We start from the raw sequence: 26,464 nt of genomic DNA on the forward strand, positions 1-26,464 counted from the left end.
CTTGACACCAAGAGCACCTGAAATGGATATGGTTTCTAGACCTCTCACCTTCCAGTTATTCTCCTTTTAAACCAGTAGTGCTCACTAAGTACTCCTGAAAAGTACCCACATCAGAACTTCACATTTCAGCTCCAGCTCTTTCTCTGTCTCTTATTAATCGGTATGTTTACACTTTGGGCAACACTTTATGAAAAAATGGGTGAAAAAAGTAATTGTAAATGAGAAAATCAAGCTCCAGACTTAGTAGAATATTTTATGTAATATATTCTGTAGGCAATACCTTTGCAAATAAATATTGTAATTTTATCTATTTCATATGATGAATGTTTTTGTATGCTTTATTTCCTTAAAGTGAGGTCTTCCTATACCTGATTTCTCTTGCTTCTAAAGTTGTTATAATAATGTAATCTTCCTGTTCTACAACTCTGATGGGAAGGCATATGATAAGGTGAACAATTTTTCTATTTTCTGAAGTCAAGATATACTGAAAGAGAAAGTTTTAAAAGTCGTTTGGGTCTCTGCCTCACTCCATTTTTTGAAATTAAAAGTACTCTGCATCCCACCTCACATAACAGAGTGGCAACACAAGACATAGGTTTAATAATTATTTTATTTAGAAATTTCCAACTCTTGCCAGTCATATTATTCTACACGTCACAAATGGATTATGTAGTAGTATTACCTTATGTTCATCTGTATAAAAATTAGGGGAAAGAAGAGATGAATCGACCGCATGAAAATGACACTGTAAGGTTCACATTCAGTGTCTGGTTCTGTAAACACAATGGCATTTTAGCTAAAGATAACTTTTATCCCATCACCATCCAGCTGCATGCCCGTGGGCAAGTCATTTGTTTATTTTTTTAAATTATCTATCACTACCTCAGAGTCAATTGGATGCATGCAAAAATGTTGAAAAATAACATGCACTTGAAATGTGAAATATTATTACTATAAAATGCTTTATTATTGGCCTTCCTCTTTTTAAAGTAATACTATTCATATTTCAGCAAAAATCATTTGTCTGCAAAGTAACCCTTTTCAAAGGAACTCTTATCTGGTATGGTTCTGAAGCCAGTATCTCCACTCTGAGGAAGTGGATACGATATATAATTATCTTAACTTCTGGCTTCTTCTTAGTTCTTCAAAATATAATAATCCAAGAATAATAAGGTCAATCTGAGGGGAAAAAACACAACACATGGCTTAAGTGATTTAAAATACAAATGATAACTGGTGACTAGGAATCAATGTTCACCTAAATTGAAGCTTATTTATGTAGAATATAAAAAAAGATCATCGCTAAAAATCAAATTCCCTATGAATTCCTAAACATTAAAATTCTGAGATTTTGTTTCTGAAAAATTGCTTCTTTGGTAAAACATTTAGTATAGACTACATTAAACTCAAATTAATGTTGTAGCCAAAATGGCAGTCTTTCAACGAATTTTTTTAGAAAGAGTCATGTTGCTTTTTAATTGCAAAATGTGTAGCTTCAAGGGCCTCAAAATTCAAGGTGATGTTCATAATGATAAAAAAGGGGATGACTTTGGCAATAGAATAGGATTACATAATTATTAATATCTGGCAAACTGATCGGTGTTTATATATTTATCGAGCACAGCTGCTATGATTATTACAAGGTTTTTGAAACCGTGGACAACAAGGAAAATAATCTGTGAATATATCTTATTGATTTATCAAGTTCCAGGCCATTAATGCAGTTTCCATACTATTACTCTCATGTCAGTTCCTTAGACCTTTCTGGCCTTTGAGTATTCTAAGCCTTGGAGAAAACTGTTTAGGGAGTAGATATATGCAAAGGGCATTTTACTTTGGAAACAGTCTTGGTTTATCAAGTTTATCAAAGTGAAAAGATAAATACTACACATGCAGAAAATGTGAAAACAAGGTTGTGAGGCCTGCCACCTATCTGAGTACCAATTAGAAAGTATCTTCATCTGACTCAATGGCATTCTTGGGTTTGGTAAGTCTTTCCAGTTCTTCTCCATCCTAAAAGGAAACATAAAATCAGTCACTAATTAAAACCAAAGTAGAAATGTAGTGTTTTTAATGATTACCAAGGAGAAAGCTCACTCAGAAATCACGGATTTTATTTCATATAATATGGTCAAAGGAAATTAAATAAATACTGAAGTTTTTGGAAAGTTAATTGTAGATGTATAATAGACCATGAAAAACTGAAATAAAACTCAGTACTTGAATTTCAGTTAATCTGAACATAGTAGGAGCACCCTCTGCTGGTCTTGAAGGCAAATGACTAAAGATTGGAGAAAGATACAAACCAGGACTTGTTACCTAAATTGATATTCTTTACCTTAAAAGTACCACAAAGAGTTTTATCAGACCATTGGAAAAGGACACTTTTGAATCTATATTCTGGCTGATATGAGGGCATTTGGGACCCAAGATTCTAATTTTTTTATCCGGGGAACCTGTTGTATCACCACTTCAGAAGCAATACTGAAGAAAGCGCCACTACGAACTCAAATAAGAGAGATTAATTTTTCCAAAGAATGAAATGTTCACTGCATAAAGTATTTGATATTTAGTGTTCATGAAAATTGTAAATTTAAAACAAGATTGATGAGTCTATTTCATCTTTTATTTTTAACAAATATTTAACTCCTTACTTGAGTTTCCAAAAGATCATTAATTTGCTAATAACATGACTGACAGACCCTCCTAAAACAATAAGCAACTAGCAAAATAATAGAATAACTGCACAAGTATTTTTCTAGAAAATTTTTTCTCTTATAGGTTCCTTTTGAAAATCGCCGCCTTCGTGAGATAAACAATGTCTGCCTATCTGGCACATGGTGGTTTATGAAAAACTACAGGGAAAATTAAGGAGCCAGGTTTTCTACTTTTACTTTGTAAGACTTACTAATGTTGAACTTTCCTTATGAAGGAGGCTTATTTCCCCAACAATGGTGGAGTGGAAAGAGTAATGAAGGAGGAGTCAGACCTCATGGGTTTAGTACCAGGTGTTTCACTTAATAACGCATTTAGCCTGAGTTTTGCTTCTTCACTTGTACAATTAGGGAAACTGTACAAGGTGATCTGGGAGGCACTTTCCAGTTCCGTGACTCTATAATATTCTAATACAACTAGTGCATAAGGTCCTTGAGAGTGTGATTTATATTTTTTTTGGACCTGTGACAGCATTATCATGAGCCCTTGCATACACATAAAGAGACCAAAAAATGTTTGTTGAATAATTTTTTAAAGTCAAGAGATCTGATACATCATTTGATAAATCAGCACTGATCCTATTTCTATTCCTGTGTCACCATCCTTTGAATTTGGAAAGAACAAGCAAACAGTAGTATCTTCCCAAACTTACCCCACTAGAGCGCTCCCAAAGATGGCCACGTAGATCTCGGATCCTTTCTTGCCTAGGTCGATATTCCATATCTTGGGACTTGCTGGCATTATAAATGAACACAGCCAGAAGAGCTGATGGGGCTTCTAAGAAAAACTCCAAAGAGGGCCTGAAGTCAAAGACCAGGACAGACACTGTTGTGATAATGACAGTGGTGACCTGGGCCATCAAGACATGGAACATGTTATCCAAAAACTTCAGAATAAAAGCCACCGAGAGGCCCTGGAATGCAGTTACAAAAATAAGGGCTAGTGAAAACGCATTGTGGCCATAGAAAAACCCACAGTTCTTAATCTGATCACGTTTACTGCTCTGAAGGCCCAGGGTAAGCCCATTAAAAAGAATGCCAAAGAAATAGAGTTTGCTGTTCTGTATGAAGATATTTTCAGTGAGCTGCTTCCCCTCCTTCAATATCTTTTCACTATAGATATTAGCCATTGAAGAAGTAAAACACTGGACTATAATAAGGACATGGCCCAAGCCGAGACGAATGTGACTGAAAACCCTGACCGTGGCATTCCACTTAGAGTCAGAAAAAGTCCACTCCTTCGCTGTGCAATTGTCTTTTCTGGGACACTCACTTCTGAAAACAAGGCAGGAATTGGATGGGCTGAAGAAGGCGTCGTGGTGAAATCCATGTCCTGCTAGGTTATGCTGCGACGTTTTGGTCCCAGCAGTAAGGGCCACAATACACAAAAATAGAATGACGAGGGAAGCCCATTGTATCCAGTTTAGATGTCTCCTGTTCAAAGAGGAAAAACAAGATTTTACAACAGGGTTTTTGCCCCCTCCCATATCAACTGTTTCTGCTGAAAACTCAGACTCTTAAGTACTTGGTTGAATAAACTGTACCGAGTTTTTGCCAGAATTTCCCACAATTCAAGTTAGTGTCTCTGCTTCTTAAAGTTGATATTTTAATTCACTTTCATAATAAACATCCCTTAAGAACATTTAGTCATTCTGCCTCATTTTAAGTTTCCTTTGAGCCTAGAGTTTTAACTAAGCTCCTTTCTACCTCCAGACCTATCTTGAACCTTTAGAACAAAATTTTTTTTAACTTAGTATAAAGTAAACTGTAGAAGAGATCCTCAACCTGGTTTTCATGAACCAGAATGTGATGAAATTCAGATATGTGAACCTTGCAGTGTGCCAAATGCTCTATATAGGTGAATTCTCAGCCCTCCCCCAACCCTAGAAGACCCTTCAAATTCTGTCAAATTTCAAATTTCAAAGGTATTCACGATCCAAAAAAGATGTAAGGAAGCTGGCTCCCAGATTCATGACCTAATCATAAAGCATTTTATAGCAAACAACTGTTTGACAAGGCAAGGAAAATATATTTTTAGTATTTAATTTTACAAAGTCTTACCAATGCATTACCTTGCCTAACAGCAAACTTGTGATATATTAAAGGCATACATTACTATTCTGTTTTATGGATTCATTCAGTTTAACAGACATTTAATAAGCACATACTATGTGGCAGGCACCCTGGGAAAACAAAGACTTGATGCCCACCCTCGAGGAATTTATACTTTTAAAAGGTAAAGAGCCATGAAACTAAATGATGACAATGTGAGACAAATGATACACAGAACTGGGGTACACTGAGGAAGGAAAATTTGAGTCTATAATGGAGTCAGCTATTGCTTCAAGGAAAAATGACACTTGAGTGGAAAGGTGAAAATTAACTGAATTTGCCATGTGAAAACGGAGTTGGTGATATATCCAGGCAGAGGGATACGTCTATGCAAAGGCAACAAAAATGTACAGTGTTGCCGAAACCGGTTTGGCTCAGTGGATAGAGCATCGGCCTGCGGACTGGAGGGTCCCAGGTTCGATTCCGGTCAAGGGCATGTACCTGGGTTGCGGGCACATCCCCAGTGGGAGATGTGCAGGAGGCAGCTGATCGATGTTTCTCTCTCATCGATGTTTCTAGCTCTCTCTCTCCCTTCCTCTCTCTGTAAAAAATCAATAAAATATATTTAAAAAAAAGAAAAGAATGTACAGTGTTGAAGAAAGAAAGAGGAGTAACAGAAAGGCCTCTGAGGGGAACAACATCTTCAAGTTTGAAGATGGATTAGTCAGATGAATCAGAGGGACACCAGAGCGGGGAAATAAGAGAATAACATAAGCAAAGGCAAAAGTGTAAAGTAACAGGTAGGAACTAGAAATTATAAGAATTTTGGAGCATTATTCAGCACCGACCATGAGTCAAGCAATGTCCTTACAGGAGGAAACAATGAATATTCTGGGAAGTTAACTGACTTCAACTTCCTTAAAGTCATGCATTTATGAAAGGATAAGAAGGAGATCTGAGCCATGGTTTGTATGTCTTCCTCCTGGACCAATGTATCTCTTAAGTAATTGAGAGTGCTCAAGATATATATATATATATATATATAAAAATATATATATATATATAAATATATATATATGTATATATTCCCCCCAAAATATGTATACACACAATGTCCATAGATATTACATTTTGAAAATGAAATGTATTTTAATAAATACTCCCTTTATAATTATTCAAAGTGTGCATATATGAAGATGTGCCCGATTTCACCAGTGTTTCCATAGAGCTTCATGCTATAAAACTTCATGCTAAGTGCACAGACCAGCCTAGACAGCAGCACACCTGTGCACACGGTCATGTCTTCTTATGTAAACACTCTCAAATAACCAGATCAAGCGCTTAGTGATAAGGCTAATATAGCCCTATGCCATGAGGCCAGAAACTGTGAACTAGCCACATATATTTCTGAAGATGCAGCTGGTATGCATTAAGTTGTAGAAAGCAAATCAAATGAAAACAGAAAATACAGGATAAAAAATAGGTGCCCAATTTGTAAAAAAGTATTATTACCAAACTGCATATTAAAATAATGTATATCAAAACTGATGAAAGAAACTAAGTAGTCAAAGGACATAAATGCATAACCCATAGATACAAACAACAGTGTGGTGGGTGCCAGAGGGAAGGGGTGTCGGGGCTGGGTGGAAGTGAGAAAACAGGGATATCTGTAATAGTGTCAACAATAAAAATAAAGTTAAAAAAGAAAAGAAAAATGAGGTAATGATCTACAGTTTCTTCAGAAGTTTTTAATTCTGACAGCTATAGATTTTGCACTAATACTGACCTTGAGAAAAAAGAATCTAAGGAAACAAAGCCCTAAACAAGCTAAATAGTACTTGCTGCAATTAATTACTCATTCAAGGTAACTTTCTTGGGAAGATAAAAATGATTAAGGATTAGGCTGAAAATAGGTTTTCAGCAAATAAAATAACGCTCAACAAATTATCCTGTAAAGTCAGCTGAGAATCTGTGCTCTTACTTGTACAAGTGATGACTGATTGTGCATGAAGAGTTTGCTCCTCAATTTAGTAGATGCAATTTAGTAGAAACTCAACTCATCTCTCCATTGCCCCAGTAAAACATTCAGATTAATGCTCAGAGTTGAACCCTTGCAGCCAGAGGAATGCTCTACCTGAGGGCCCCTGTTCCCAAGTGAACTGTTTGCTCACAATCTCTGTTTCTAAACGTATTTTTTGCCAGGTGACTTCATTATTGTAATGACGTATTTTAACGATTACATAAATGATAAATTATGAGTAAAGAAAAGAACTGCTGTCTTTATGAAAACTAAGTTGAATGTTTAAGAAAATTAGTGAAAGGGAAATCACACGATAAGAAAACTACCTGTGATTTAGGTATAGCTGAGCTTATTTTACAATTAGGGAATAAATACTTGCTCCACTTTAAACAAACTAAAACCAGAAATAACAAATATAGGTTCAAGCAAGAAAGAAGCCAAAGAACGCCAATTAGCAAACCCTACACATACTCAAAGCTTTCAATCAAAAGAATGAACATTCACATATCTTAAGTTAAAATGTTTAAAGTATGTATTTTTTAAAAGTAATTCCTTACTTTGAGTTGCCCCTCAACTAATTGAGGGAAAAGTTAACAAATCAAAATTGTGTCAGGGCATCACTACCATATTTGGTGGTAGTAAACCAAGGCAGAGCATGAAAATAATTAAGTGGAAAGATTTACATAATTGTTTTTACAAAAAACTGTACGTAACATGTTTTTTAGTAGCACAAATAGAGCAACCAGGGGCAGATGTATAATGAGAAATTATAAAAAGATTTATCAAGTGAATGATTTTGGAGAAAGGCTTGTCTACTGAGTTGCACTTTTATTTCTCTGCTGGTTCAGAGAGTAAACTTCACCATGACTTCTAAGACACTCATCATGTTTCAAATGTGTTTTTAAATATTTTTTTCCATAGCTTTTCTTTAAAGAAATCAGAGAAACATATACATTCTTTAGGTGAAAATAAGTGCCGGTCTCAGTTATCTTTTACCCTCCCTCCCCCAAATTTCAATGTTCATGTGGACATTATTTACTAAAGCCTAAACTAACAAGTTTATACTTTGCCAAGCTTTAAGAGCAAATCGGTAAGGCTTTGAGGCCTGCCGCCAGTTTCCACTTTGAACCAATGATTTCTATACTTCAAAGAACAAATCAATATATTAAATGGGGTTTTTCTAGAAAAGACAGTAAGACATTTGGACAGTGATATTTTTCCTTTTCCCACTTTTGAATTCTTTCAAATAATTCTTGCATTAGTCACCAGACTTATTTTTTCCTACCAGTGTAACCTATATTCTTTTTTTTCCCCTGCCCTGACACTGAGCAATCAGTGACGATCATGGCCCTGAGAGGACACACCTGGAAAAGCTGATGAATATTCTACTGAGATCCTCCAGTAAGACTCCCCCCTAAACTCCCAGCCTTTAAAAACTCTCAAAACGAAAGTGCCAGGCACACCCTCCCTCCCTGGCTCTGGGCCTTTCCCTCCCCCTTCTTCCCAGACAGGCAGGCATCTCCTAAACGCTAAGGGTCCCCAGGAGACTTGCAACTGGAGCAGCAATGGGCAGCGGTAGCTCCTCCGAGGCTAACCCCCTAAACCTGTTCCCAAGGCCCCCTTTTCTCTGACTTTGCAGTAAGCTGACAGCAGCCCCACCTCAGCTCATTTGTTTCCCATAACCTTCCTAGGGAGCCAGCGCAGCCCTACCTAGTGCCTCTCCTGTTGCTTCTTCTGTCCTAGGCCCGCCCTTGTTTCTCTGTCCCCAGCTTTAATATATGTACTCCAAAAGTCACCTGGACTCATGTTATGAAATCTTTCCTGCACATCAAGAACTCACACATTGCCCTAACCGGTTTGGCTCAGTGGATAGAGCGTCGGCCTGCGGACTGAAGGGTCCCAGGTTCGATTCCGGTCAAGGGCATGTACCTTGGCTGCGGGCACATCCCCAGTAGGGGGTGTGCAGGAGGCAGCTGATTGATGTTTCTAACTCTCTATCCCTCTCCCTTCCTCTCTGTAAAAAAATCAATAAAATATATTTTTTAAAAAAAGAACCCACACACTACAGGCCGCCCGAGGCAGACTGGCTCCTGGCTCTAGGCTGGTCCCTTTATGGTAACAAAACCACAATGACATATCTGTCATAAAAAAGACAAGAGATAACAAGTGTGGTGAGGAAGTAGAGATAAGGGAACTGTGGTGCACTGCTGGTGGGAATGCAGACTGGTGCAGCCACTATGTAAAACAGTATGAAGGTTCCTCAAAAATTAAAAACTGAACTACCATATGATCCAGCAATCCCACTTCTCGGTATTTATCCAAACTCATAGATATGGAACACAGATTGTAAATGCCTAAAGCGGGGGTGTTAGGCAAAATGGGTGAAAATAGTTAAAAGGCACAAACTTCCAGTTACAAAATAAGTAAGTCCTGGGATGTAATGTACAACATGGTGACTAGAGTTAACAATACTATAGTATATATTTGAAATTGCTAAGACAGTACATCTCATTAAAATTCTAATTGAAAGGAAAAAATTATAACTATGTATGGTTACTGATGTTAACTAGACTTATTATTGTCTATATATTCACTAGAGGCCCAATGCATGAAATTCATGCAAGGGCCTTGGCCCTGCCCCTGCCCACTGCCACTGCAGGCCTCTGCCATGGCCCCCACCCACTGTGGTTTTGTCTGGAAGGAAAGGACATCTGGTCTAATTAGCATATTATGCTTTTATTTTATATATATATATATATATATAAAATCCTTATGTTGTACACCTGAAACTAATGTTATATGTCAATTATATAATTTAATAGCCAACTTGTATTTATAACACCTCCTCCACATGGACAAAACCCAGGGAAGACACAGGCACTGTCCCTTAGGATTGTGCGCAAGAACTCACTCTTCAGACTCTCAAGCAGATATGCTAAAGGCACTTGCTATCTCCAGAGTTATAAAGAGAAATGAAGCAGCTAGAAAATAATGAGTTGAAACACAAGTTTGGGCTGTGTGATTTGGGTAAGTCACTTTATATCCCCAGGGCATATTTTTCCAATAAAATGAGGATATGAGCCAAGAGGTGATGCTTACAGAATCCAGCTGTTAATATTTCATGATTCTATACACAAAAGGGCAAAGCTGTTAGATTTCTATACCTGAGTCTTATGATTATTTTTATAAGTGGTCCCTGGAAGGAAAGGTTCACAGGAAAAGAACAGTGCATCCTGCAGGTACCAGGTAACAGACTAGACCGCAGGAGGCATTCTTACTCACCTTTGGTGAGTCAGCAAAGGGCTATTTTCAAAGAATTCATCTCTGCTGCAATTTCCTTTTCCTGAGTTGTTTTAAAAGACAAAGAATGAACACCCAGTAGTGTTCTGAGGGAATCTTAGGGGTCCAACTACTTCCTCTGATATCAACAGTTCCATTGTTTAATGAGGTGTGAAATGTAAGAGAAAATGACACAGACTGGAAAGGTGGGTCCAGGAATATAAAGTCATTTGAACAGCAGCAGCTTTGCAATGGCATAGAGGTTTGTGTCAAAACAAAGACCATTTTTGTCTTTTGCTCTGCAGCTGGCTGCCAGCAGTTCTGACAATCCTCTGACTCCAGCCAAAGCTGCAAGAGGACATGGCCTGAACATCACTTGGAAAAATAAAATTAACACAATCATCCTCTGCTTTTCCTTACTCACCCAAATCTGTGCCTCAAAATCACTTCTTAGCCCAATCTTAAAAGCACATTTTTAAGTTCAAAAATAAAACCCTGAGTTATGCTGGAGGCTCCTTTTAAACTAATGTCAAAGGACTCCCAATGTCCACAGAGAATAGATTTATCATGGGTGGTTTTTACTATCTGATCAGGGAGAAAACCAAATGTCCCTCCATTGAATTAATTAGTGAAGAACAAACTATGTGAGTGTGGTCAAGGTCCTGGGCCACAGACATGGGTCAGATTCTATCACAACTCATTACAAAGAACTGAAAGTTGTTGTAACAGAATTTGACCAGCATTCCTTCTGAAACCCTTTTGACAATACCAAAATATTATATATGTATAGAGTTATAATGTTATACTTAATAACATTGCTGGATATAAACCAGCAATTGAAAAAATTTTGCTTTATGTAAAAATTCATTGCAATGAGATCTGATTCTTTACTCCCAGGCCCTATTGATTTGTCTCTTAAAATTTAGATGAGGACAAACCAGTTAATTTAAGTTTCAGCTAACATGATGGCAGTTGACCACCACAAGACTTCTGGAAATCTGAACAAACTAAAGTTGGAATAACTACCACCTTTGCTTCAAAGCCTTTTCCTTCTCTACATTCCTTGTGATCTTTTACTTTTTCCTGCAATTGCCCAGTGTATGGTATATATGTATTTACTGTAAGGTATCACAACTCCTTTCTGGTAATGGGGAGGAACAAATGCCTTGAAATGCCTTGTTTCTTTCATTAGATTGCATCTTCTTTCCTTTCCAACTCATGTGCTCAACACAGCATTAATCCAATGATTTAGACCTCCTATACCCTGTTTACCAGTGTGGTACAGTTTTTATCTTTCCACTGAGCCAATCCTGCAATGCATCTTTCTCCATGAAACCTCCACAGACAAAGAAGACAAGCCAAAGCAAATTCCCAGTGTAGCCTTAAATTCTTTATCTGTATGGGAAGGGTATTTGATGGCTCTACTAGAGTGAAGTATGAGACAAGAGCTATAATATTCTAAATGAAATATGAGCTATTTATGAAAAATAAATTAAGACTTTGTGATAGGACTCAAGCTGCTACTCTTGGGTCAAAACTTTATTGCCAAGGGCAAAAGACCATCAAATGAGACACTGAATAGATCAGCGGTTCTCAACCTGTGGGTCGCAACTCCTTTGGCGGTCCAATGACCCTTTCACAGGGGTCGTCTAAGACCATCCTGCATATCAGATATTTACATTACGATTCGTAACAGTAGCAGCATGACAGTTATGAAGTAGCAATGAAAATAATTTTATGGTTGGGTCATAACATGAGGAACTGTATTTAAAGGGCCAGAAGGTTGAGAACCACTGGACTAAATTAAACAGGGAAAAACAGACAGAAATACACCACCAACAACAAAACTATTGAAATAGAACAAAATAAAGTTGATATTAAAATGTAATAACAGACTACTTAAAAGGTATTCTTATAAAAGATAGTATTAGATTTACTATTATATTTTAGCTGTACTTCAGAGTAGCTTCAGTGCTGTTATGAATCAGTCAAACTATGATGCACTGAGAATTAAGTTAATGCTCAAGGAAATAATAAAAATTGAGTACTTTATAAATTGTTTCTTTAACATAAATAACTTTCAAGGAATCAAAACAGAGATATTAACCGCAAAGCAAACACATATCTAGGAATCAATATTACTGCTCTGAATATCAAGAGGTAAAAATGTGAAAAAAATATTTTAAATTTTAGCAATGTTAATTTTCAGTAAAACTAGCAAGAATACAATTAACATTATTATATTTCATAGTATTACAAGCAAATGGTTTCTAGCAGAGATTTGGATTTGGTTACATTACAAATGAACTGTGTTAACATAAATTGTTAAATGCTTAAAAAGTTAACAGGCCCATCTTTGCCCATGGTGTGGCACTCTCTGCATGAAAAGGTGTAGCTCATTTCAAGTCGGTTCCTCTGCCCCCAGCCTTGTCCAACCCAGACACTCTCTCCTCACAGTCAAAGGGAACCACCCAATCACTTCAATTCTGGGCTCCAAGCACAGATGCAGCTTGAGATGAATCTATTGATGAATAGGGACAATGACTATACCTGCCTCATGGGGTCAATGTGTGATTAAGTCAAAATAGGGAGGAAAGACCCTCAGTGCAGCATTTGGCCCTGAGTCAAGTATTTTCTCATCACTGCCTGGCCGAGAGCCTCCCTGTCCCTGCTGCCTACAGGGCAGCTGAATCACTTCTGGGTAAGTAGGGTCTTTCTAAGTGGACCCCCACCTTGGCCTCAGAGCTCATGCTCTGGAGTCAAATTACTGGCCGATTTCAAATTAGGCAATACATACTTTATATCTTCTCCTTGGTAAATTTAGTTTTAAACTAATGTAATTTTGACATGGTACATTGATATAATACATATTATCCTATATCAGTGATGACGAACCTTTTGAGGGCGTGTCAGCATTTTGAAAAACCCTAACTGACTCTGGTGCCGTGTCACATATAGAAATTTTTTGATATTTGCAACCATAGTAAAACAAAGACTTATATTTTTGATACTTATTGTATATATTTAAATGCCATTTAACAAAGAAAAATCAACCAAGAAAATGAGTTCGCGTGTCACCTCTGACACGCATGTCATAGGTTCGCCACATCACTGTCCTATATAATAAAAGCCCAGCGACCATAACGGCGTCATGACCAGAACGACTGCTTGACCAGTTGCTATGAGGTGCATTGACCACCTCTCGGTCCCTCCCCCGGGCCCACAGGCTCCGATCGTAGGATGGCAAATGGAGAACCACGGGGAACCGGGGTGGGTGGTGGCAGGGCGAAACTGGGGACTGGCGAGCAGGCGGAAGATGGCCCTGATCTCATGCACGATTTTGTGCTCTGGGCCTCTAGTGTATTATATAATAACTTACTTATAAACTATCATTTCAGAGGAAAAAAAAATTACTTAAGAAAAACCCACGTTTTTGAGATCTTTGCACCCTTATTATATAGTGAACCTTTTATGTGTCAGAGCCAATTTTTTGTCCCTTATGGAAGGAAATGCATCTCTAATTTTATTATAGGAATTGATATAAAAATATGATTGCTTATATATTTTCTCAGAAGCCAACATTTTATCCTTCAAAGTGACTTTCATGTTGACTTTAAAATGTTTTTAGAACAGCATTCTTTAATATGCTTATTGAATTCTTTTCATAATTCACCAATAAAGTGAAAAAAATTCATAAAATAAGCAAAAGCAAACTTTAGTGTACTGTAACATTTAAATCGGATGACACAAAAATCTTCATTTTTTTCTATCTCTTACATCAATTATTAAATTGAATGTTTTCTCAGGATAAAAGAAAATCTTTTAAGAATTCCATGCAATTTATGTACTGAAGGCATCATGGATTCAACAAATATTTACTAAGTGCCTATGCATCAAGCCATTCATCACCAGTACATATAAATTATGAGAACACCCTATGACATAGCACACTGAGAAATAAGAAATTAAAAAGGAAAAGTGAATGCAAAATTAAAATAAAACAATTACAAAAAATATAACAAGAAGTTAATTGTATTTTTATCATCATCAACATCATCATTAAGTAACAAATCAAATTGGAGTTAAGTGCCCAGACCCCATTCCACCTTAGAACATTTTGATCTTTGCTTGGGAGCAGAGCCTATTCGGTTGAAAATGTTTTAATTTTACCCAAAGGTCTTCCTGGAGATAGGAAAGACTGGTGATAGAAATTTGAAGTTTAAAAATCTATCATTTTTATTAATTCGATTTCTCATGCAAATACTCTGCCAGTTAGAACTTAAATCATGTACTCATCTCAAGTAGTTTAACAAAGAATTTGTTACTCTTTATCTTCTCCAAACACCAAATAACAAATGTGTATTAATTTTAGGAACTTCTTGGTTCCCTAGTACTGTAATATAGATTCTGCAAACAAAACAAAACAAAACGAAAAACAAAAACACCTCAGGAATTCTATGTTGAAAATCTGGCATTAAAAATTAAAATACTCATAACCCCATCAACTATCTTTGCTTTATTGAGATGCTAAGAAAAAAAACAAACATTTGAAACATGGAATCACTGAGGATTCAGACAGACTAGCAGTGGAGCTGTTTTCTAGGTGGGTTAAGCAACTTGCCAACACACAGAGCCAATCCTATATAGTAAAAGCCTAATATGCAAATTGTTCGACCGGGAGTTCAAACACTTGCTGTGATGTGTGGTGACCACCAGGGAGTGGCACGGAACATGGCAGGGGTTGGTGATGCAGTGCTGGCAGCAGGTGGCAGTGGAGGCGCTGTTGGCCCCGATGAGAGCGGGACTGCGGTGGGATGGTAGAGCACGTAAGTGGGCAGTGCCAGGCCAACGCGGGTGTGAGTGGGGGCCAATTGCCTCACCGATCACCCCGCAGATGGTGACCGGTGGTGGGGGGTGGGGAGCCATCCCCGATCGATTGCCCAGCAGGCAGGATGGTGGAGCAGGTGAGGGGGTGGCGCCAGGCCACAGTGGGGTGCCAGGCGGGGCAGGGGGCTGCGAGGCTGGAGGCACGAGCTGGGGCTGCAAGCCTGGGGGTGCGAGGCGGGGCTTGATCCCCACAGGCCACCCCAAGGGACCCCACCCATGCACGAAGTCGTGCACCAGGCCTCTAGTAAGGAATAAAATCCTGGCCTTGGGAACCGGAGGGTTCAGTGCTCTGGGCATATCACCTGAAACAAGGTTGTGCCGTTTTAAAATACCACATATGCTTTCACAACAAGTTACTTACTTCAGTACTATCCTGAATAGAAGAGCCGTTGTTATAATGCTAAAATTCGAGAAGATAACAGCCATGGCCTAGAAAGAAAGAAGAGATAGAGTTACAATCCAAATAAAGTACTGACCTCAGAAATCTCCCAGCTCGGTGGTTCACCTGACAAGAAAAGCTCTTTGGTCAAAAACTTGAGGGGTTATTAGGGCAGCTATTTCACTAGAGGATTAAATTCCATTTTTATTGCTTGTTAAATTTATGCAGATATGATCAAATTATTGTACAGGATTTCAAAATGTGTTGAAATTCAGAAAATGCCTGTGTAAATAATCTGTATGTGCAGATTAAGAAATACTTATAAATTCTAAAGGTTTGGGTCTGAAATAACAGTTACCATGCTTCTATAGCATACTTTTTAAAGTTCTCAAAGTGCTTTATAGACTTCTAATACTGTTTCTATGGGTAGAGAGAAGACAGAATCTGTTAGGCCCATTTATAAATTAAGATAATTGGGATGCAGACTTTTAAGCATCCTACCTGTTGTAGAAACTGAATCCATTTTCCTGGTTGAACTACAATGACTCAATACCAGTGATTCACTATCAAACTTATATCTAACAGTCCTTTGGATTTATTCACATTGTTCTAAAAACTTAGAAATGTGTTAGCCAAATTTCATAAAGGTCTGTTTTTGTAAATTCAGTCATATTTCACATGAGACTATTAATCTGAACATGTATACATTTTGGCTGAGAAAGTATGAAATTTCATCACTGCCCCTCATAATTGGACCTGACAATATTAATTTTTAAAAACAAATCCTACTGATTTAGTTCACCCTGACTTCCTCCTTGCTGTCACTTTAAAATGATTAAACTCCAAAAAGTATCAATAATCTTTTATAACCAGCACATATGGCTAATATGAAGCTGAATTAAAGAAATAAGAGTAAATCCAATAACAATTAACAAAAATTCCAAGAATACAACATTGTTGTTTTTCTATTGAATTTTTATGGGACTATTTTGTTTCCTCAGTGTCCTTCTCTGTAGACAAATGCTTGCGAATCCCTAGTTAAAAGGAGATGAAGAAAGTGGCTGGTAAGAGTGGGGAAGTGGTGGCTCTGATCAGTCACAATAACGGCAGTGCAAATGCACTAACCAAGCATCCTGGCTGGCCTGATGAATTCTGAAAACTCTTTCTATGCAATAGTACAGAATAAATAAAAAGCAAGACCTCTTTGCCCCCAAACTTCTATTTATCTCTATTTAATTCTTTCCAATTAGACTTGGGCACCGCAATACACAGAATATGCCATGTGATTTATTTTGTAATATTTGTGGTTTTACACAATCAGGAAGGAAGAGCAAAGCAGTAACTTGGAAGAAAAAAAAACAGGAAATTATACTTTTACTTTGGTACTGGGGATGCAGGGAAGGGATATGAATTTAAGAACATAATCTATTGGATACAAATAAAATAAAACAAATATATACTTATTGAATGTGAATAATTATGTCTTTGGGTACAGGAATTCTCAGCTCTGAGAAAGTGGAAGCAAGAATTTAGGAGAGGACACAGTTTAGGTGAAATGAACACTTAGTAATAATAACAATATGGGTCACAGGGCTGAAAAGAACTTCAGGTGACCACCCAGTACAAGTGGTGTGGTAACTTTATTCTCTTTTACAAATGGGCAACTGACTCAGAGCAGTTGGGGCGTGCCTAGTTACATAGCTTCTAAATTGTGCAAAAGAATCAAACTCCTGTTTTCTACTACTGTGTTCTATTGATCCCTCTTTTTCATACCACTCACAAACTAATTTGGCTATATTTAAGAGACTTCACATAGAAGACTACAACCAGTAAAAATACTATTTATGATAAAAATCCCCGAACTTATTCTTTAAAACTTATAACACATTTTGGCAACAATGCCAACAGAAATGTTCATTTTATGAAACATTAGGAGAAAACACACACATGACCCAAACTGAGTAATAGGTAAGAGCAGGAGACCAAATTTTAAGTTTGATTATTAATGGTTCTCTAAATTGGCCTAACAATGCTGATAGAGATAAGAAATATTCCTAGTATTATCAAGTTATAGGTAGTGTTTAGAGTCGAGAGGATACAATCTCTACCCTTAAAGTACTTGCTGGTTAAGAGAGGACTATAAAAATAAAATCATACCAAAAATATATCTATATATATAAAAGTCTAAGTGACCATTACAACCGAAAGATCAGTCGCTATGATGTGCACTGACCACCAGGGGACAGACACTCAACACAGGAGCCTCTGGGCACTGGAGAATCTGGGTCTGGGAAGCCTATAAGAGGAGAGTGACCCCAGTGCTGATCAAGACAGAGTAGCAGCTCGGAGGGGTCAGAAGGGGCAAGGCAGCAGCCTAACTGCAAAGACGTAAAGTAAGCACCACTGCCATCTTACCTCTGCCACTGCATGTGCGGGCCGCTTACCCTTCTGCCCCATCAGCCACTTCTAGCTCTTGCCCGCACCTTTCCAGGCTCCCAGCCGCTGACTGGCTAGCACTCCTACAGTGGTGTGCCACTGGCCGAAGTCAGCCACCTATCATGTTGGGGGCGGAGCCCTGAGAAAAGGTGCGGCTGAGGAAGGACAGATGACCTGTCTATCTGTCAGCAACTCCACCCCAGGGAGAGTGAGGCTGCCTGAGGGTGGGCAGCGAAGTTGAGCTATATTTTCATCTCAGAGCATAGCTGGTGTTCAGGCCATTTGGGGGCGCTATGCCTGTGGTCTTTGCTTGCTGCTACCTCAGCACATCTACACAACTAGATCGGGGCCTGCTGGCCAACCTCCCGTGGTCCCTCTCCCCATCCATGCACGAATTCGTGTACTGAGCCTCTAGTATATATATAAACTACACTAAAGCAGGTGTAAGAAAGAGCAGAGTACTGAATGTATAACTTTCTAAGTTAAGTCTCTGTGGAAGATCTGGATGCTGAAATTAATTTTAGAGGCTGGTGACCATAGGATGGCTCAGAAAACAGGCAGATTGGTTAAGGTTACACAAACAGAGATGGATACAGATTCACTGGCCAGGGAGCAACTCTTGAATAGTCACTGCAGTTTAATACAGCAAACTTTAACAAGTGATAGAATCTGGCAAGCAGATTGGTAAGTCATTACTCAGATGATTCTCAAACCTCAGGAAGGCCAGGAAGGGCAATGAGAAACTAACAATGCCACGGAAAATGATTAAAAAAAAAAAAAAAAAAGATCAGCCCTGAAATTCATTTCTCTGTGTTTTCCCAATGCTATTTTCTTTGTCATGTTTACTTACAGGTTGAAGATAGGAAAGGACATAGAAGACAATCAAATTATCCAGGAAATAAAGAAAGGCTGGAATGGACCACTTCATGAAATTAAAGAACTCCCTCCAGGAAGCACATTTCAAGTTTCTACTTTGATGATTTTCTAAAGAAAGAAATACAGCAATAAATAAATGATCTTCAGGAGAATGTCCATATTTTTATAGACAGTAAATTATATTTGCTTTTTGACACAATTCTTTAAAAGAGGCTTTATGAACTTGCTTTCATAAATGACTGTTATCCTTACGAAATCAAAGACAATGCAGAATTTCATTGCATGCTGTCTTTCTGTGCCCCACCACTGTGCATCATCACTGACAATTAGCAACACTTTAGGATTACTGATTCTCCTAATTTCTGTTACCTTGAAATACAAGTATCACTTAAGGCGAATGAAGATATTCTTGTGTTTCTCATGGTACTGAGAGCATAAAACCAAGAGATCAACAAATTAAAAGAAAAAAAAAAATCAAGCTTTCAGGCTGGTATTCCCCACCTATTCACTATTCCCTGAGAGTGGAGGAACAGGAAAGGGAGATACTAGGTGAAAAATTATATCTAGGGAAGTAGAAAAAATTAACTTTTACTAATCCTAGTATGAGTTATTGTCCCATTTCTAGATTTTCAAAAACTTAGGAAGGTACTATAATAGAAAGAATGTAAAATAAAAAGAAAACTTAAGTATTTTAGGCCTGTAAATAATGGATTTCATGAGATTAAGAAATATATTCCACTAACTGGAAACTGTGCAGACTGAAACCCTTGAGCTTGACAAGTCATCTTCTTGGACAAGCCCTTTACTAAATTCTGTTTACCTCATATGGGAAGGCAGATGAAAGTAACAAAGAGAGCAAAGGCTCATTAACTGGGAAGTGCATGTGAAGAATAAATATATACTAAAGAGCCACAAAAGGCTAGATACTTCCAATTTGAGGAAGGATTAATGTCCTTATTTGACAGTTGATGAAACTCGAGTTCAAAAAAGTTAAAATAATCTATCCTAAATACATTCTCTCTGACTCCAATGCACTATACTACCTCTGCTGGTGGAAAAGGGGATATCTTTGCAATGTGCTATACACTAAGTCAGACGGGGGTAATTTTTAAAAATCCTGAATTTGAATATAACCTAACTCACTGTATGACCCATTACAAGAAAAAGCCAGAAGGTAAAGCAACCGACACGACACTAGAAAACGTGGGTTGGAGTCCTGGCTCTGCCCTCCTACCCAGAACTGCTCAGACTTTTCTCTGAGCCCATTTCCTCACCTGAAAAACACAGATTATCATAATTATGTTTGTATTTTAGCATCCTCATATATACATCAGTGGTCGGCAAACTGCGGCTCATGAGCCACAATGCAGCTCTTTGGCCCCTTGAGTGTGGCCACGAAGTTTCAATCGCACTGTACTGTGCGCCCACACGTGGTATTTTGTGGAAGAGCCACACTCGAGGGGCCGCAGTTTGCCGACCCCTGGGCTAAATGATATAAAATGTTCTTGCCTGCCACTTCTAAAATTTTTTGATTCTGTGATTGTATATAGTATATAGTATTGCTTCAAGACTCACCTTTCTTTATAACCCAGAATGACACAAGCACACAGAAAACCAGCTTCACTAGTTCTGAGCACACATTCACAGTAGTTGGAAGATAATCATATTTGTTCTCTGAAATGTAACAGAAATGTTTTTTAATTATAAATTTTGTATGATATAATGCTTATATACAGCTAATAATTTAGAATTGTTTTTTAAAAGCTGAATTGTAATGCTGGTTATATTAAATTTCATCCAATTGGTTTTGCTCTTTTGGTTTTTTAATCAATTCACCTACTGTTTAATCTTTCCCTAACCCGTTCAGCATTTTATTATCCTTGAATATGATAAATATGCCTCTCATGTATTCATCCACGTTGCTGATGAATATGGTGAGGCTAGGGCTATGGGCAATAAAAGCTTTGTGGCATGGCATTAGAGACTGCCTTCTAAACTGACCATTAATCAATTGTCAGAGCCTTACTCTTCAAACAGCTATGACTTTGCCTGGCTGAATTATTACTCAGCTCATGGTGCCTCTTGTGCAACTTGTTAGCCTTGTACCCAACTCAAGGTATATTCTGTGATATTCCCTTAATCAAGAGTGTTCCTCTCTGTTTCATATCATGGCACACAAAGATAATATTTGTTTGGCACTCCAGAACAAATGGTATATTGGGATAAAAGAAGGAAGCTATTTGAGGCAAGAGGCAACTGGTCCAGGGCTCTGGCTACTCTACGGCTGAGAAAATGCTCTGACACAGTCAAGAACCCACTGAAGAGTTGAAAAGCTATGTCCTAATTTACAAGTCAATCTAATTAGGAAATGAGGTTTGGTTAGCATGCCTTGGTCTTAGCTGTTACCACTGTTTTTTCCAAATGCTTACAAACAACTTGCTCTATAATTTTGCCAAGGACAAACATAAATGTTATTAGGTTCTCTTTTGAGGAATGCGTTTTGCCCCCTTTTGAAAACATTTCCTTGCTTCCCTTGGTCATCATATTAAAAACCCAAACTGGCCAAGTACAGAGGAAAAACACCAACTTGACATTCTCTCCAGAACACCCTTTCTTCCTTTTCCCTGTGGTTCCTCCTGATCTTCTCAACCTAAGCATAATTTTTTATTCATCTCTGATCCTGTACCACTACCTACAAACCTCTATAACAGTCCTTACCACATTGTATTGTTGTTATATTTTGTGTGTGTCTTACCTTTAGAATGTAAACTCTTCATGAGGAAGGGACCATGCTAGTCATCTTCATATACCTGGCAGTTAATGGTGTTTTGCACTTAGTGGGCACTTAATAAATGTTAAGCTAAATTTAGTTATTTGCCTGTTAAACTTTCCATTATTCAAAGCCTAGTTAAAAGATCTCTTCCCTTTTCTGAGCTCAAAGCTAGACTGAAATCACATTCTATTTTCCTCCCAATACTTCGCATTAATCTCTCTCATGATACACACCAGCAAACATGCACAAACAAGAATGGGGTTGGGTGGAGGTTTCAGAACACAACTCTTAAACTCTTGTCGTTACTCTTCAATTCATTCTTGTTCTTATTTTCTTATAGTTCTATCATGGTTGACTCCAAACTGTCTCAGCATCATGTGGGACCTCCCTCCACTCACCTTCCGCCCACACTCACATATCTTATCTACATTACATCCATCCTTACTGGTGTCTTTCATTGCCCCCAAAAGGGGCTCCTGCCCCACTAGTCACCCATTCTTCTGTTTAAAATCTCCCCTTATCTTTAGGGACTTTCCTCCAATAAGTAAGTACTCTGGCTTAAGTGTTTCCTTTATCTTTGTACTAACTGGTTTCCTCCCCATAGCCTAAAATTTGCTCAAAACTCTCTCATCCAAAAAAACAAAACATTGTATAAGATCCTACCACTTCAACTACTATACATTCTCCTTCTCATCCTAAAACTGTGTCAATATTCATTATCTCCACTTACCCAGTTTCCATTCAGGTCTTGTCCTAGAGCAATCTTGTTTCTGATCCTACCACTGTACTCAACCTACCTACTCTTGAGATTAATTATCTTCTAACTAGAGGACTGGTGCACAAAATTCATGCACAGGTAGGGTCCCTAGGCCTGGCAGGTGATCAGGGCCAATCAGGCCTTTCTGCTGCTGGCCAGGGCCTTACTTCCCCAGCTGCCAGTTGCTGGCCAGGGCCTTCCTTCATTCCACACTGCCCCCTGGTGGTCAGTGCACATCATAGCACTCGATCAAACTCATGGTCTCCCAGTCGAACTCCCAAGGGGACACTCTGCATATTAGCCTTTTATATATATACTAGAGGCATGGTGCAAAAAATTCATGCGGGGGGGGGGGGGTCCCTCAGCCCGGCCTGCACCCTCTACAATCTGGGACCCCTCCGGGGATGTCTGACTTCCGGTTTAATCCCTGTGGGATCGGGCCTAAACCGGCAGTCAGACATCCCTCTCACAATCCAGGACAGCTGGCTCCTAACCGCTCTCCTGCCTGCCTGCCTAATCGCCCCTAACCACTCGCCTGCCTGCCTCATTGCCCCTAACCACTTTGCCTGCCTTCCTGATCGCCCCTCACTGCTCACCAGCCTGCCTGATCGCCCCTGATCACTCTGCCTGCCTGCCTGATTGCCCCTAACCGCATCCACCTCGGCCCCTGCCACTGTGGCTTCATCTGGAAGGACATCCGGAATGATGTATGGAAGGTCATTCGACTGTCTGGTCTAATTAACATATTATGCTTTTATTATTATAGATAAATTACTAATTCCAAAGGGCATGTTTTAACCCTTATCTTAGTATAATGTTGCAATTCCCTGTCTTCAAACTTGTTTCTTTCCTTCTATGAGTCATGTGCATTTAGTTCTCGCTAACAATTCCTTCTTAGCATCCTTCTGAGTGCCTGCAGGATGGCTAAATATTGACATGCCTTGGAGTTCTGTCCTTGGCTCTGTTTTCTCATTTTGCATGTTACCCTGAATGAGCCTGTTGTTTCCAGGGTTTTAAATGTCAATTTAATATTAATGTCTCTAAATCTGTACTCTGGAACATTTAATGCTCATTAAACGTATGCATATGAATAACTACCTTGTATTTATTCATTAATTTGCATTTCCTTCACATGTGTGATGTGTTAGACACTGCAGAATATTGCAATGAACAAGCATAGAGCTACTGGCCTTATGGAAGGTACAAAACTAAAACTCTGTAATCTCTCCGAACTCTGCCCAACCTGTTCTTCCTCCTAACAGTCTCTTCCCCTTTCGTCCATCCTCCATCCTGTTACCATAATAGTCTTTTTCATTTCCCTTTCTGTTTATGATACTCCAAGTACTCCTTATTCCTTAGACTCTAAGGTCTAGAGAATAAAGTCCCAGGTCCTTAGCATGGGATATGAAGTCCTTAACTATCTGATCATTGCTTCTGTCTCTGGCAAAGCATTCCTTCCCCCTTTCCTCTGAGCCTTAAACTTTTTGTTCAGTAATTTTGAACTACATGTTTCTCACAATCAATCCTACTTTTATATGTATCTCTTCATTTTTACAGGCTGTTTTGAATACTCTTGACCACCTTGTATTCTTGTGGATCAACCGTCACCTTAACAAAAAAGCATTCCTTTATCCCTTTGCACTCCACATCATTGCCTCCCAGATAGAATATACCACTGTCTACTCTAAACAATTTCTTCATCTTTGGTATAGAACTGCATTTATTATGTTGTATTTTCACAATGTATTTACACGTATGTCTCTCCTAATAAACTGTTCATGAGAACTAGGTCTATGTCTTATGCACTTTGTTTTTTACAATTTTATATATGTATTATTTTTGATAGTATTACAGATGTTCCCCCTCCTCCAGCCTCTATCCAGTTCTTCACCACCCTATTGCCTGTGTCCATGGGCTAAGCATACAAATACATAAGTTCTCTGCACTTTGCACCCTGCTTACACTTAGCCTAGGGCCTGGCAGATAAATGCTACCTGGGAAACAGAGACGTAGGACACACCAGGATTCTCAAGCAGACCATTGAAGGTCATGGTGTCAGACACTGACGTGTCCTCAGTAACTCGTGAAAGGTTCTCCATGTAGTTTTGTGGAGTTAAAGTAAGTTTAAATACAAATTCTTACATTAAAAAACAGATTTCTTGAACACATATTTATCAAAGCTAATAATCTGTATTGTTCCACTGATGCAGTAACTAAGATGGTACATCAAAAATGCCAACTGACAAAACAAATATGTCCTCCATATTGCTACAGGCCCAGATATACTGGTTGATTAAAGCAATGTTATGATCTGTTCTGTAAAGGGTTGGATCCTGTACTTGACTGACCCAAATTTCACTAAGCATAAAAAATATTTCTTGCTAAAGAATTAAAGGTTAAAAAAACCAATTTAAACATTCTTCATCATTCACATGAAGCCAAGTACTTGAAAGGGTATTATCCCCATTTTACCCACAAGAAAACAAACAAAAAAACACACAGAAGAATGTGTAATTAGATGGAAATGCTCCATTCATATTATAAATCTTAACTTACCTTCATTGGCTGAATATTTTACCAATAGGATGCGACTTGAGCTTAAAGCAATAAATATGGTCCCTAGCAAGAATGTATACATTGTTGACAAGGAGCATAACATGGGATGACCACAGCACTTGCTTTCCATCTCACTGTTTTCTAATTGCCTTAAAAAGAAGAATAAATTCATGAGCAACCCAACTGGCAGATTAAAGCTAATGCAAATACCATTGATGTGTGAACAGAAAAGTAATTTTGATGGGTAACCCTGCTGGCTATGGCTATTATCAAAACGAAGAAAGTTGAAGTGCACAAGAGAAACTATGGAGACAGCAAATGAAAACAACCAAAATTTGATAGAGGGGTAACTCTAGAGACAGAAAAGGCAAGAACCACATTAGAAGTGCTGCCAGAGGTAGCAAGTGAGTAATTGACACTCGGGGCACTGCAGAATTCTGCAGAAAAGCAATTCTTCAACTTTCATTTGTATTAGCAACTTTGCTCTACAAGATGAGAATTTCAGATTTGTATTTCTCTCCTCTGTTGCAGCTCTTCCTGAGGAGGAGGAAAAAGAGCTTGCTTGGAAAGATTTCATTACACTACTGTTAACTTACACTGAGCTCATTATGGAAGTAAGGAGGAACTTAGAAATCAATGACTCTAAGGCCCTCCTTTTGTTAAGGGCAGAAATAGAATACTGGGGATTAGCTCCAATTATAAGAAGTATTAATCATGCTGTTAACTGAGATGGCTCTGTTCTGATTAGAGACACACATTCTAGCCTGGCTGAGAGTGGTGGGACATGGGAGCTAACATCGGAATGCAGTCCATGCTCCTTTCCCAAGATCTGCCTATCCGATTTATGGGAAGATTTACAACCTCTTGGCTGAAACAATCTAGTCCCCAAGGCACCCGCCCTTTGCAACCCCCAGCCTACTGCCCGTAGAGGGTAACCATCATACCTTACCTCCTTCCCCATGCCTGTAATTCTTACTTTCCCACGTAATCTTTGCCCTTCTACCCAACATAGGCAGCTGGCTTATGGGGAGAGGTAGAGCTGATTTTTGTGGATGACCTGCTACCCTCCCATACAGCCAGCGTTATTAGAAAAAAAACCGCTCCTATATGATCCAATCCTCTCTCTGCTTAATTGGCTCAGTAGCGACAGGCAGCCGGGACCCCTTGGTTATCTGGTTACACTTTCATATGATGAGGACACCAAGCGCCAGGCTGGGTGCTTGTAGAAAGCCTCCCAGTGTAGGGATGGCGCACTGGGGGATTGCTGAGCGACGGGTTTGAAACGCCACCAGCGACAGCTCGACTGGGCAATGTGCAGAGGCCAACAGCCACCTCTCCCACAAAAGGACAGCAAGTGCTTCTGCAAGGCCAGGGGAAAGCCTCCTGTCACACCTGCGCAGTAGGGACCTCTTCTGCCGCGCCCACCCTCATCCGCACGCGCACTGCTCGGCCAGTCGGACGCAGTCACCTCAGTTCCTCCCTCGAAGAGCTTCCAGTGGAAGAGCTCACATCCTAAAGCTGAGTCAGCTCAGCAGCAGCAGCTTTTAGGATCCATATGCGGGGAACCTATGGGAGGGAAAGAAAGGCGAACAAGCCTCTACCCCAGAACCTATTACGAAACAAAAAGCACAATACGGACCCGACGGGCAGGGAGCCGACTCGGCGCCCATTGCGCAGGCGCGCTCAGTGTTACGCTTCCGGAGGGCGGGGAGAAGCGACCTGATTCCGCCCCAGC

General features: G+C 39.0%; 1 protein-coding gene across 3 annotated transcripts; it reads right to left on the reverse strand.

The window, feature by feature from the left end:
- Nucleotides 1-592: 592 nt before the first annotated feature.
- SLC35A5 (solute carrier family 35 member A5) lies at nucleotides 593-26,404 on the reverse strand. 3 transcript variants are annotated; one of them, XM_081086644.1, is made up of 7 exons: nucleotides 26,122-26,404; nucleotides 24,730-24,878; nucleotides 20,219-20,317; nucleotides 18,618-18,751; nucleotides 15,314-15,381; nucleotides 3,368-4,148; nucleotides 593-2,013 (listed from the first exon to the last, which is right to left on the reverse strand). In XM_081086644.1, the coding sequence occupies exons 2-7, from the start codon at nucleotides 24,857-24,859 to the stop codon at nucleotides 1,945-1,947; spliced, it is 1,281 nt and encodes a 426-aa protein (XP_080942770.1). In that variant the 5' UTR covers nucleotides 24,860-24,878; nucleotides 26,122-26,404; the 3' UTR covers nucleotides 593-1,944. The 3 variants fall into 3 exon arrangements, with proteins under 3 accessions (XP_080942770.1, XP_080942771.1, XP_080942772.1); XM_081086645.1 differs by having other exon boundaries at nucleotides 26,198-26,295; XM_081086646.1 differs by lacking the exon at nucleotides 26,122-26,404 and having other exon boundaries at nucleotides 24,730-24,883.
- Nucleotides 26,405-26,464: the final 60 nt, after the last annotated feature.

Source organism: Myotis nattereri, assembly GCF_964212035.1.
Source record: "Myotis nattereri genome assembly, chromosome: 3".
Classification (NCBI taxonomy): Eukaryota; Metazoa; Chordata; class Mammalia; order Chiroptera; family Vespertilionidae; genus Myotis; species Myotis nattereri.

Bases quoted from the DNA above. Each gene is read 5' to 3' on its own strand.
- SLC35A5 (XM_081086644.1), bottom strand. From the start codon at position 24,859: ATGGAAAGCAAGTGCTGTGGTCATCCCATGTTATGCTCCTTGTCAACA. The intron at 15,382-18,617 runs GTAAGTAAACAT...CTTTCTTTCTAG, and splicing joins TCCTTTCCTATCTTCAACCT to GCCATGGCTGTTATCTTCTC. The intron at 2,014-3,367 runs GTAAGTTTGGGA...GTTTCCTTTTAG, and splicing joins TTTGGGAGCGCTCTAGTGGG to GATGGAGAAGAACTGGAAAG.